Genomic DNA, 14,252 nt, shown 5'->3' with positions numbered 1-14,252 from the left:
TCTAGGTCTATCCATGTTGCTTCAAATGGCAATATTTCATTCTTTTTTATGGCTGACTAGTATTCTATTGTGTATATATATCTTCTTTATCCATGCATCTGTTGATGGACACTTAGGCTGTTTCAATGTCTTAGCTATTATAAATAGTGCTGGTATGAACATGGGGGTGCATGTATCTTTTCAAATTAGAGTTTCTGTCTTTTCTGGATATATTCCACTGACGGCTGGATCATATGGTAGCTCTATTTTTAGTTTTTTAAGGAAGCTCCATACTGTTTTCCATAGTGGTTACACCAATTTACATTCCCACCAACAGTGTAGGAGGGTTCCCTTTTCTCCACACCCTCTCCAGCATTTATTATTTGTAGACTTTTTGATGATGGCCATTCTGACTGGTGTGAGGTGATACCTCATTGTAGTTTTGATTTGCGTTTCTCTAAAAGTTAGTGATGTTGAGCATATTTTCCTGTGCCTGTTGGCCATCTGTATGTCTTCTTTGGAAAAATGTCTATTCAGGTCTTCTGCCCATCTTTTGATTGGGTTGTTGGTTTGTTTGTTTTTGATATTGAGATGTATGAGCTGTTTATATATTTTGGAAATTAATCCCTTGTCGGTCGCATCATTTGCAAATATTTTGTCCCATTCGGTAACTTGTCTTTTCGTTTTATTTATGGTTTCCTTTGCTGTGCAAAAACTTTTAAGTTCGATTAGGTCCTATTTGTTTATTTTTGCTTTTATTTATTTTGCCTTGGGATATTGCTACAATTTATGTCAGAGGATGTTTTGCCTATGTTCTCTTCTAGGAGTTTTATGGTGTCATGTCTTACATTTAGATATTTAAACCATTTTGAGTTTATTTTTGTATACGGTGTGAGACAATATTCTAATTTTATTGATTTACATGAGGCTGTCCAGCTTTCCCAACATCACTTGCTAAAGAGACTGTGTTTTCTGCATTGCATATTCTCACCTTCTTTGTTGAAGATTAATGACCATAGCTGTATGGGTTAATTTTGGTCTCTCTATTCTGTTCCATATAATTTACTTTTATAAGTAATTTACTTTTTAAATTTATAAGAAAATTATAAGGAGTCTATCTGAATGATCTGGAATTTTTAAAAGTTGAAATCAGATATGCCATTTGATGTCTTTATTCACTACTCTTATTATATAATCCCAAGGACTTCTGACTTTTATGAGGCACATGACAAAAATCTATGTCATCCAAATTAGGAATAGTGGATTAACTGGAGAAACTGTATTTGGCAACAAATAACTAATTGACTTCAAGGAGTCAGAACATTTTTAGGCATGGGAAATAATTATTTTCATACCAAAGGGCAGATTCAGTTGCAGAGCCAACACTAGCCCATAGCACACCTTCATACAACTGAGAAAAGACGCCCCCTGCCCCAGTAGTGCAGCGCTACAGCAGAGCACAGGCTTGATATCAGCCCCTGCTCTCTTCACAGACACCCTTGTCTGAAGAACAACCAGTACAACTGTACAGGAGGGCCCTACTCTGTCGGAATGTGAGGGTTTGTCTGTTTACCATCTGACAGAAGACTACGCAATTAGACACCATCAGATAAGCTTACATCCATTATAAGGTGACTTAGCAAAATACCTGTGGAATACAATAAAACAAAAGCAATGGTGTAAGAGATTTCTCCCTCACCCAAGCTGAGACAGGTAAGGCATGACTCCACTTTCTCGCAGGTAGTAGGTGACCACACCACTTCCAGGAGATAGGCTAGTTTTGATGTAAGGCTTCACGTTCAGGCCAGCATCCACAGCCTTCTTTGCTAACAAGCCTGTGAAATGGTAAACACAGACATGGTGTGTGGGGCTGCCCACTCTAGGTGCCACGGACATTTCAGGAAAGAGACTGACTTCAGTCTGCACTTCCTGCACTGCTTGAAAGAGCCCCATTCATGTTGATGCTTTCTGACATTTTTGTTGCCTGACAGAAATCAAAAGCTCGCTGGCCCAAAGTCATTTACATGTAAACTCAAAATTAGCCATGGACATGAAGAAAAAGATAAAAAGAACTGTGCCTTTTTTTTTAAAAAAAAAGAGATAAACCTGAACCATTCATGATTATATTATAGAATGAGTTTTTAATTTTTGGAGGGAAAGCAATCTTTCTAATTATATTTTATTTAGATGAAAAATAATAGGAAGGGCCCCTTCTTAAAGTATATGAATTGTGTACTTGTTGGTGAGGAATACAGTCTGCCTAGAAGATAAAATCTAGTCCTCAGATATTTCTTGAAGAGGAAGATCAAGGGCTCTTGGGCCACTTGACTCTGGGCAAATACAGAGACTATTTATTACAGGGACACTGGGTGCTCTGACTTAGCACATATCAGGGAAGTAGGAAAGAAATAAGGAGTCAGGGGTATAAAGAGACAAAAGGCTACAGACAAGCTGGTGTCTTATCTTAAGGAAATTGGTTTGTCCAAAGCTTAGGTGGCAATAGATGAATTCCTGGACAAAGAAGGTTTTCCTTATGCACTTGTCCAATTCATAAAGAAAGAACTGTTTGTCGACACAAGAGGAACTCTTAGGGATATTTTAAAATTTGGAAACTAAAGGGACATTAGAGTAATGAAACTCTGCATGTAAATATTAAATAATTAAACAGGATTGCATAATAGGTAGATAAGTTTTATCAACCAGTGCCCTGTGCCATAATTCAGATGTACTTGACAGTGCATCTTAGACAGACTAAATTCTACTGTACAAAAAGGCCTATCAGGGGTTTTATGGAGAAAACAGTCTGTGAAATGAAAACAGTTTTTTTCTTCTAACGTCTGACATAAGATTCTAGGCTTTACCAGAAATTCATCTTTCTTTCCTCTCTTCTCCTTATTTTCTGTGTTGATTCTACAGACTATACTACTTTAAATACTTTTCAGCATTATTTATTGTGTAAACATTTCTGGGCCAATTAATCTCTGCATCTGGAAAGGATAAGGCTCAGGGAACTATATGTAGAACTCAGTTAAGCCCCGGGGTCATGTCTTGGGAAATTTTCACCCACACGTCCACATGACCATCAAAGGCACTTACCTGCTCCTAACATCACAGATGGATTACTGGTGTTAGTGCAGCTAGTAATGGCAGCGATTACCACAGAACCGTGAGCAAGGGTGAACTCACTATTATTATAGATAAATGTCTTATGGTCATTATGATGGTCCAGAGCAACCTGGAATCCTTTAAATCCTTGCTATAGGAAGAAAAAAGGAGGAAAAAAAAAAAATATGGTCAAAAGTTCTCACTTTGGAAGAAGAAGAAATACTTTGGTAACTATAGTTTTAAAGGCCAATTCTTAACAAAACATAAACATCTCAGCTGGTAAACTCTGAAATGCTACAGAAAAGTTAAATTTACTCTTTTTAAATCTTTATAAAAGGGAGTCATGATTTCTGAATCTGATTTTGCTTTGAAATTATTAACAATTCTTCCCCACCTCAAATACCGAAACACTAAAACTACAAATTTAGCTTAGTCTAATTAGAGCTAATTAGTACAGATGTAATGGCTACACTGAGGGCGCTGATACTAACCTTTATGGAAATTTAGAAAAACGTGCCATTCTGGCCAGATTCAACCAATCATAAGCAATAAGGCTAACACAGTGCAGCTGAACATTTGGTAAAATGCTGGCATCCCGTGGATAAAATCCACCACAAATCTTATTCATTTGAAAAATCTTCATTGAAAATCTACTGTGTGCAAGATACTATGCTGGGCACTTTGTGGGATACAAAGGTGATTGTGCATAAATCCTATCCTCAATCTACAGTGTAGTAAAGGAAATCAGACATGCAAATATTATACAGTACCAACAATGAAATTAAAGGCTATGAAACACCATCACAGGGTTTCCCACTGATGCCATGAAGGTTCAGATGAGGGAGAGCTGAGTTTGTGCTATGGGATCTGAGGCCACATTGTGGAAGAGCTGAGAGATTAGGGCATGCAGACGGGGAAGGGACATGCAGGCAGGGGATGGCATGAACAAAAGTACAGTGGCCAGAAAAGTTTGGGCAAGCCGAGTGAACACTGTGGTGAGTCACGTGAAAAGGAGGTATGCCTTTGAAAAGGAGGGTTGAGTTGTGTTTACAGGCAATCAAGTGCTCTAAGGAAGCTGCCTGGCTCTTAGCTAACGCAGAGGGAGGAATCGAGGACTATAGGATGGAGAGGAAACGCCCGCAGCACCAGGCTTCAGGAAGACTCATCATTGAGGGCGGTGAAGCCTGTGCACAAAGAAGCCAGGCATGGGGCAGGGTTGGGGAGGATTTCCACCCACCTCTCCCAGGTCCCTACCTTGGCTCCAAGGCAGCTCTCAAAGTCCTTTTTCATGTCAGATACGGCAACTTTGTCCTGAGGCCTTTTGGGTCCACTGCAGCAAGGCACTACTGTTTTCAAATCTAACTCCACAACCTGTGCACCCAAAAGAAAAGGAACCGTGGAATTGACATTATACTCACAAAGAAAAAAACAGCCATGCCAGAGAATTTAAAACACCACAACAATAAAAATAAACTAAACTACCACATTCAAAACCAAGGAAGTCAATGTCCATTTTACACCGAAGGGGTGAATTTCCAGAGTTCCAGATGAGCACTTCAGTAGCATGGGACAGGCAGAAGCCTTGCCACCTCTCAGAAAGACCAGGGTGGGCATTGTGGCTGCCGCCAGGGTCTTTCACTCAGCCATATTTGCAAAGCAGCTCATACATCCTTTTTATTGCTTAAGTTAGTCAATGAGATTTATTTTCTACTGAAATGATAGATAAACCATTGTAATTTTTCTAAGATGACTGGGGGAATGCAGCCATTAACTCATCAATGCCAAGAAATGGGCCCTAGTCTAATTGAATATTTCCTTCCATCAATGTAATATGAAACAAAACAAGGATCCCACATCTGGTTTACCCTCCAATCTTGGCTGCTGAGAAAAATGTGGATTCAGTTTGCACCCTAGAAAATGAATGAAGATAAGTACATCGATGGGTAAATCAGAACAAATTGATTTGCTTGCACCTCCATTTCTTTCTCCATCTATAGTAATGTGCTTATCAGCCTTTAAATAGCTCCAGTCCTTCTAAACTCCTTTTCCAAAGATCTTCCACATAAGAGGAGTAAAGCAAAAAAGGGGAGCAGGGCTTCCCTGGTGGCACAGTGGTTAAGAATCCGCCTGCCAACACAGGGGACATGGGTTCAAGCCCTGGTCTGGGAAGATCCCACATGCCGCGGAGCAAGTAAGCCTGTGAGCCACGACTACTGGGCCTGCGCTCTAAAGCCCACGAGCTGCAACTAATGAGCCCACGCGCCACAACTTCTGAAGCCCTCACGCTCTAGGACCCGCGTGCTGCAACTACTGAAGCCCTCACGCCTAGAGCCCGTGCTCCGCAACAAGAGAAGCCATCGCAATGAGAAGCTCGTGCACCGCAACTAGAGAAAGCCTGCGCACAGCAACGAAGACCCAACGCAGCCAAAAAATAAATAAATTTATTAAAAAAAAAAGTGGGGGGTGGCAGGAGCATACTCAACCTAATGGCCAGGAAGAATGGGACAAGTTACGTTATTTTATGTCTACAATTCCTTATCTTTTTGATTTTTCAGCCTTTTAACAGCCTGTTCTTCTGCGATAACTTGGCAGTGACTAATTTCCTACAAATACACCCCCCAAGAAAAAACATTCACAACTAAAACCACAGGCTTGAGAAAGAGGAAACACATGTTCGGTGAAAGGCACTCTCATACCTGGGCAAAGTCTGGGTCTTGAGCGGGGTCACTGAAATCCCGAAACATTCCTACAGCCTGAAGATACTTTTTAATATGCTTTACTTTTTCTTCATCACGACCTAATGGACATTTTAAGAAGTAACAAGGAACAGATGTTAATATTTCCTGATTAAACTAATGCCTCTACCAGAAACTATACAAGTAATGGGCATTTCACTTAAACACACACCGAGAGCTCTGCTGATATTGCAGCTTTCAGGCTAACAGTCTGACTCTCTAGCCGATGCTGCTGTTTACTAGGGGCCATTAACTGATCTGCTGTTCTATCGAAGTGACCATTTTCTGTAGAAGATTCTCACCTATAAGCACTCCTCTCTCTTTGGTTATGGGTCTTAATTAAGAGGATCCTAAGCCTCAGCGAATTGTCAAAGCATACCTCCGACGCATCTGCCTTCAACTGGCCACAGACCCTCAGCATTCCACATTATTCTTGTTATAGTAATCCCTGCAGTCTCCCACCACAGATCACCAGCTGTGTGCCCAGCACTGTGTGCTAAACATTTTAAATGCATTATTTCATTCTCTAATCCTTTATCATGACCTTATGAGACAAGCACTGTTATTATCCTCATTTATGGATGGGGAAATAGGGGCTCAAGAAGATTAAATAACTTTCCCATTGAACACAGGCCGTAAATGGCAGAACCAGGATCCGAAGCTGAGTTTAGATGTGAGTTCAAAGTCCTAACTCGTGATGCTATATCACCGGGAATATGACCCTGAAAGCTCTGCTGTTTTATTCTGATCAAGACCCTGGTTGCAGGAGATAATACGCACGGTTTGCCCAATGGACACGGAGTTCTCCCAGTTCTCTGACAGTTAAATAAGACTGTTTGAGAGCTTGATTCTTGGATCCACAACAGATCAGCATTCTTTTTTTTTTGCCTCTTCATTTTAACTGAATTGTAAAGGTCATCAGCTTTCAGCATGGACCTTATAACAGATGACTGTCTGATCTTCGTTAACATTTATCATGACCTGTTGTTGGGCCCCAGTGTTCATTACATCCCCTGTCATCCTCTCCACGAAGACATGCAGGAGAAATTTCTTTTAGGTTTCAGTTTAAGAAAGTGTTCAACTTCTCTGAAACCAATGGTTTCAATTCAGTAGATGTTACAAATTCGGTACCAGATCAGTAAGAGGTTCGGTGCCATAGAAACTAATCTCATCTCTGGATGTATTTTGCAGCTTTCCCCTCCCCACCATCCCTTTTCTTCTCTTCTTTAGGTCAAGTGCCTCAACTATTTAATCGAGGGACAGAGGCAGAAGGTAGTGCTCCAATTCTCAGCGTTCTATGAACTTTAGAAACGGCCTTCTGTTTTCAGGGTTCTGCACTTACCTGTCTGCACCAGGTACTTGATACTGACTTCGTCAACTGGGAAAAAGGCAGCAGTGGCTCCATACTCTGGACACATGTTGGCAATTGTAGCTCGGTCGGCAATGGACAACTGGGCTACCCCTGGCCCGAAGAACTCGACAAATTTGCCCACTACCCCAACCTGGCGGAGGTGCTGAGCAACAGAACAATAGCAGAGTTTGAGACTTGATAACCTGTATTTAAAATGCAGAACTATCCCCTTGCAATTCTCATAAAGTAGCCTTGTGAGTAAACACAAAAAATGAATTAGTCCAACATATGTTTGATTACTTTTAAAAATAAAACTTAAAAAGTAAGGCCAACTAAATACAACATGGTATCTTGGAGTAGATCCTCGAACAGAAAAGGGATTACTGAAAAAACTGGTGAAGTTTCTAGTTTAGTTAAAAATGTCACACCGATGTTAACTACTTCTGTTTCTGATAAATGTACCATAGTTATGTAAGATGTTAACATCTGGGGAAGCTGGGAGAAAGGTAACAGGAACTCTGTATTACCTTTACATCAACTCCTCTGTAAATCTAAAATTATGTTGAAACATTTCTTAAAAAAGAAAGAAAAAGTAATATAAAAACACAAATAATAAGAAAAGTTTTGCCAAATGAGAAAACTTCTAAAAATTAAATAAATTCTTTCAACTTGAATAAATTATGATTTGCACTTGTTGAATAAGCAACTGCCTTGTTTTCAAGGCTAAATGAACAAATATCCTGAACACAGGTATAAGTCAAATGTAACCAAAAGATCCAGGCAGTCTGACTCTCACACCTTTTCCATACAAGCCATCAGCCAGGGCTGGAGCCTCAGTGACTGGCTTGGCTCTGCATGAAATCAGCTGTATGAAGTGTGGACAACCACATGGACAGGCCCTTTTGATTACAAGGAATTCTGCCAAATTTTGTGGGCAGAGCCTATATTATTCTACACTTGAACGATGCGGACACCTCTGATGAGCTATAGTGTTCAAATTAATCCGATTCCGATGTCCATGACTATTAAATCAAAAGTATAGTATCCATCCCACATAACCCAAGCCTTCAAACTATACAACCAGAAAAAATTGTGTGATAATTAAAAAAAAAATTACTTTTCTAATAGTCTTTCAAAATGAAACTGCCTTCTTTTTGCAAAGCAAGCAAATCACCAAAAAGGATTATTTTTGACAAGGGCAAATGAAAAACAAAACAAAACTAAATATTTTCCAGCTTGGAGAAACATCTGTTGCAACAATGTAACTTATAATACAGGGAATGGAATTTTAAATAGTCAAAAATTATTCATAGAGTTTGTTATTTTCATATAAAGAAGAACCATGTGGAAAAAATGTAGAAGTATAAACATATGCATGGAAATGATTTCTTATAACCTCAAGACAGTGCTTATCTCTAGAAATGAAGAGGGTGGCTTTAGCCATAAATATTACATTTCACTTCTTAAAAAATATACATACAGAGAGAGCTCTGAAGCAAATACAGCAAAATGTTACCATCTGTTAAGTCTACATGGTGGGCATATAAATGTCATTTTAACTTCTGTGTATTTAAACTATTTCACAGTTTCAAAAAAATTTTTAAAGAAAAAGATCCATGCAGCAACATAAGAGTAAAAGGAACATAATGATCTGGAACCTAACTGCAGAGTTCTCTCCTTATGTCATCTCTTTTAAAGTCATAAACGTACTGTTTCCTAGCACTTCTAGAGCATGTGGAAACCAAGAGAGACTCCATCATGGACTTTCCTCCTATTTGTCACTGCGACTCAGACCACAGAAGAGGCAGCACATTGTTACCTTGGTGATGGTGAGCACGATGTCAGTGGATGTTACCAGGGGGTGGGGATTTCCCATCAGCCTGTAGCCAATCACCTGGGGAAGCACCATGCTGATTGGCTGGCCCAGCATGACAGCTTCTGCTTCGATACCACCCACACCTGTGTGGAAAGGAGTGACAGAGTAATGCTTTCCTTAGTCCTCACGATATCCCTCAGGCATAGTTCAGTGTCATTAACAAGTACTCAACCCACTTATAGTGTTTTACTAGTGTAGAGTTATATTTCCATAAAGAACAGTTATCTTTTCTCTATTTCCCTCTATAGAATTTTTAACAAGTGTTTCTCAAAGTGTGGTCCCCCAAACACCTGTGTCAAAATCCCCTTGATTCCACACTAAAAAGAAGAATGGGCTTCAGGAGTCGCTGTTTTTAACAAACACCCCAGCTGATTTTTGCTTATTCTAATTCCAGCTGCTTATTCCAATTCCAGTTGCTTATTCCAATTCATTCTTCCAAACATTATACTGAGTGCCTAAAAGGCATGAGACACTTTTCCGGGTACTGGAAATTACTGGAAAACAGACAAAAAAAACCTCTCTGATATTTGTGGTCACTCAAATTCATGCTGCTGGGATGTAAGGGTATCAAAGTAAATCAAGGTATTTACATAGAACAGCATAAGTGGAATAGGAACCCAGAACACTCACCCCAACCGAGAACGCCCAAACCATCAATCATGGTAGTGTGCGAATCCGTGCCCACAAGACTGTCTGGGTAATAATATCCATCCTGATCAAATACCACTCTTGCCAAATACTCCAGATTCACCTGGTGGATGATTCCTGAGCCAGGAGGAATAATCCGCATGTTGCGAAAGGCCTGAGAGCCCCACTAGGATTGAAAAATGGGGAGAACACTATAAATACCAGACAGACCTTTATGCAGCTCACCTCCTTGGCACCTCTTCCTCATACCCCACACACATAAAGAATCAACCAATGGAGCCAAACTCTGCCCATACCTTTAAAAATTCAAATCGTTCTCTATTTCTTTCAAATTCCAAGTCTTGATTCTTCTGTAAACTGTCTGCCCTGTCAAAGAGAAAAACTAAATGTATAAATTTTAAGGCGTAAAATGTTACTGGTCAATTTTATAGGTGATAATAAAGAAAATGGCAGTTTCATCTGCAGGCTTGCTGGGTGGTATTATGCATTTGTTAACATGGGAAAGAGGTAATTAAAGTAAAAAGAATAATTATATTTTGGTTCAGGTGATTTTTATAATGCCTTTAAACATGGTGGGTAGAAAACATTAAGTGGATTTAAGTTAAAACTATTCTAATCATAAAGTCTGACTCTTAGGAACAGACTCAAGACATTTATGATGACAATAGCAGCTTAGATATTTAAAGAAGCTTTCTTTCTGTATTCCTTTCTTACCTATGACCTTGTTACAACACCTCTCTGAGCTGATCCATATCTGGGCTGGCATTTTCATCTGTTTTGTGTTGGGAGGTAGGGAACCAGTGATGCCAGGAGGCACAGGAATTTATAGAATCACAATCTCCTATCTTGCAAAAGGAGGTTTATGAGGAGGATGGTGCCACTCAAGAACATCTGTAAAGCCCAGATTATATACCGAGGTTTGCTCCACGTCATTCAGTTCATCAGGACTGACATGGACAATTCAGGGCATCAGGAAGCTTTTCCAGAATTTTTATAATCAAACTACACTGTTTTGAGTCAAGGTAGAGTAAGTCATAGTGACAACTCGGCATGGTTAGCACACAGGAAGTGCTTACAAACTGTCATGGGTTGAGTGAACATAGGAAAGGATAGTGAAATTAATAGCTAAGACCCAAGTCAGACTTCACTAATTGATACTTAACACTTATTGACATTACTAGGAACTAGGCACTAAAGTGCTTTACATTTATTTTCTAATTTAGTCTTCAAAATAGCCCTTTGAGCTAGGAGCAACTAATATCCACATTTTTCAGAAGAGGAAACAGACACAGAGAGGGTAAGAAACTTGTTCAGGACCTCACAGCTAGTAAATGATGGAATTGGTATTGAAACCCAGGCAGTCTGACTCAAGAACGATGCTCTAAGTCCCTATGCTGCCTCCCTGTAGTAGTAGTTGCAGAAACTGTAGCAGCAATGGTGGTAGTGGTAATAGCAACAACTACCATAATAATAATAACAGCAGGAACCAAAGTGCAAGACTGCACGGTGCGTCATAGGCTCTAAGTGCTTTACACACATGAACTCATTCAATCATCATAACAACCCCTCATGTAGGTACTACCATTACCCCAATGTATGGCAGAGGAAGCGGAGGCACAGAAAGATTAGTTAACTTCTCCAAGGTCAGATGCTTGTAAATTACAGAGTGGTCACCTGAACCCAGGTCTGACCGGTCCTGGAGCCTCTACCTTAACCACTATACCCACTTTCTTCTGTCACTTATTAATGATCTACAGAGCCTACCTGGTGCCACATGCTGGGCATACAAATGTGCAGAAGGGGCATGCGTGCTGCCCAGCTGGAGCTCAGAGCCTAGCGAGAGACAGAGAACAGCAACCAGGCAACCATGATAGTGTGATTATCAATGTCATGATACGGGAAGTACAGGGTGCCATGGGAGCACCCAGAAAGGGCCATGAACTCAGACCAGGGAGCCAGGGATGCCTTCCAGAAGGCGATGACATCGATGTAGTCTGGAGGGCGAGGGGGAGTCTGCCAGATGAACATGGGTAGGCAGGCACACCTTGAGAAGAAAAAGCCTGGAGGCACTTATTATTTACTCTACAAATACACATTCAGTTACCATGCGGATTTTTTTCTTTTTCTCTTGATGTGAATATTCTTCCAGATAAGTGTCAGTTGCTATGATGGAATCAATTTCTGAGAGTACCTTACAGCAGGGGTTGGTCCACAAACTATGGTTCATGAGTCAAATCTGGCCCAATAAGGTATATGTTTGGCTGTCAAGCAACGAATAATTTTTATATATTTTTTGTTTGTTTGTTTGTTTGCGGTACGCAGGCCTCTCACTGTTGTGGCCTCTCCCGTTGTGGAGCACAGGCTCCGGACACACAGGCTCAGTGGCCATGGCTCACGGGCCCAGCCGCTCCACGGCATGTGGGATCTTCCCGGACCGGGGCAGGAACCCGTGTCCCCTGCATCAGCAGGCGGACTCTCAACCACTGCGCCACAAGGGAAGCCCAATTTTTATATTTTTAAAGGTTGGAAAACAAATAAACGGAGACAGTATGTGACCAGCAAAACCTAAAGTATTTACTGTTGGCCCTTTACAGTAAAAATTTGCTGATCTCGGGCTTCCCTGGTGGCTCAGTCGTTGAGAGTGGACCCTCTGCATCAGATGCAGCTATTCTTGAAGGTACTCATCTCCACCTTCACACTAGTACACTAAGGGCTCCATCCCTCCAGTCCCCACCTGTCTCTTCAGGTCAAGATTCACAGTCCCAATGTATCCTGGGCACCTGCATAAGGAACACCTTGGGCACCACAAACACAGCAGGTCAAACCCTAATGTGTAACCTTCTTTTCTACATTTCTTCCTCATCCTTATCTGTCCATCTCTCATCTAGTGACTTCCTTTTCTCCCACTTAGTACCTACAGCTCTCAGAGTATTAATTCAGAGACAGCTTCCTCTCTAGTTTCTCTGTCAGTCTAGTCAACCTATCTTTTGTACTGTCACCAGAATCAGTTTTCCAAAATACAGATCACAACCCATCTTGAATCTGTCAGTGGATCCCATTTTCTAAATAAAGTACAAATCCCTTGCCTTAAAAAACAAGGTCCTGGGGCTTCCCGGTGGTGCAGTTGAATCTGTCAGTGGATCCCATTTTCTAAATAAAGTACAAATCCCTTGCCTTAAAAAACAAGGTCCTGGGGCTTCCCTGGTGGTGCAGTGGTTGAGAGTCCGCCTGCCGATGCAGGGGACACGGGTTCGTGCCCCGGTCTGGGAGGATCCCACATGCCACGGAGTGGCTGGGCCCGTGAGCCATGGCCGCTGTGCCTGTGCGTCCGGAGCCTGTGCTCCGCAACGGGAGAGGCCACAGCAGTGAGAGGCCTGCGTACCGCAAAGAAAAAAAACAAAACCAAGGTTCTTCAGTCTGACCTCAGACTTCCTTTATGAGTCCTCTCCCATCCTCCAGTCCAAACTTTCAGTTTCAGCTGCACTGTGGCCCTCATACTCTCTCAAACCGCACTTTCCTCATGCCTTTGCATGCTCTGTTCTCTCTGTATAGAATGCCTTTCCAGCTCTTTGCTCTTTGGTAAACATGCCTGGGGACCCAGATTAAGTGACACTCCTGGAAGAGCCCCCCTGACTCTCCAAGTTAGTGATTTGGTTCCTACACTTACTAACTGCATTCAAGCTGTGCAATCCCTAATCTCTCTACTTTTCTAGACTAACCTGCTTCTTGAATAAATACTGACATACAATAGATCTGTTAAATGGATTTAATTTTACAAAAAAAAGGGAAGGCATCTTGGAACATTATTCTTATTTATGTATGGCCCTGCCCCATCTCTTCTGAGCTCTGAGCACATGTGGACTCCCAGTCATTATGCCTTGTCCTCTTGTCTCCAGAAGGATTTCAGAGTTTCTCACAACAGAAGCAAGGTTGGAAGAGGACCATTTACCCCAGAGAATGCTGGGACCATCGGTTCGATATACATGACACAGTCACAGGACAAGCAGAATCAGAAATGCTTAGGCTGCTTTAAGATATGTTAAATTCTAGGTAAAAAAAGTTAAAATTAAAAAAAATTAAAATTTAAAAAACCCTATTTACTCACTAAAACAAAAAATCTTTCATGCTAACCTTGGCTCTTTAACTCAGTTCTAGTTATTCGAATGAATAAACAGACCTAGAATTCAGATTTTTCCACCACTCAGAACTTTCCTAGATTTACCCAATCTGGTGAGCTTTCAATAAGATCTCTGAATGTGAATGGCCTCACACACTAAAGAGGAAATTTCTCCTTATTTACGTAAGTTGAAATCAGATTTGGATGTAGTTCAAAGTTTCTGAGTATTACATTTAATGGTACTCCAGAAATTCACAGACGGTATTTATAGAGAAGATAGTTTTGACACTCATGAAATCTGGTCAGAAATTGCTATGATATTCTTGTTGGGATTTTAAAAAAGGTTATTTCTGAGATAACTTTGTAAAACATTACAATAATGCGTTAGTTAGATCCTCGATTCCTAAAGATGGTGTGAAGCCAATTACTATCATTCACAGC

General features: G+C 40.8%; 1 protein-coding gene across 3 annotated transcripts in view; it reads right to left on the bottom strand.

Annotated features, from left to right (window-relative positions):
- The window catches only part of ACO1 (aconitase 1), a 61,381-nt gene that overhangs the window by 18,855 nt on the left and 28,274 nt on the right, over positions 1-14,252 (bottom strand). For all 3 annotated transcript variants that reach the window (XM_007464931.1, XM_007464932.1, XM_007464930.1), the window contains exons 5-12: positions 9,991-10,060; positions 9,677-9,860; positions 8,990-9,129; positions 7,162-7,333; positions 5,781-5,881; positions 4,339-4,455; positions 3,076-3,235; positions 1,679-1,814 (exon numbers count right to left, since the gene is read on the bottom strand). In XM_007464931.1, the coding sequence (XP_007464993.1) occupies positions 1,679-1,814; positions 3,076-3,235; positions 4,339-4,455; positions 5,781-5,881; positions 7,162-7,333; positions 8,990-9,129; positions 9,677-9,860; positions 9,991-10,060 (1,080 nt within the window). The remainder of the gene's footprint in view (positions 1-1,678; positions 1,815-3,075; positions 3,236-4,338; positions 4,456-5,780; positions 5,882-7,161; positions 7,334-8,989; positions 9,130-9,676; positions 9,861-9,990; positions 10,061-14,252) is intronic.

The sequence above is a fragment of the Lipotes vexillifer genome, unplaced genomic scaffold (assembly GCF_000442215.2).
Source record: "Lipotes vexillifer unplaced genomic scaffold, Lipotes_vexillifer_v1.1 scaffold110, whole genome shotgun sequence".
NCBI lineage: Eukaryota > Metazoa > Chordata > Mammalia > Artiodactyla > Lipotidae > Lipotes > Lipotes vexillifer.
Note: the sequence above shows the minus strand (reverse complement) of the source record. Positions and strands in the feature narration are given on the sequence as shown.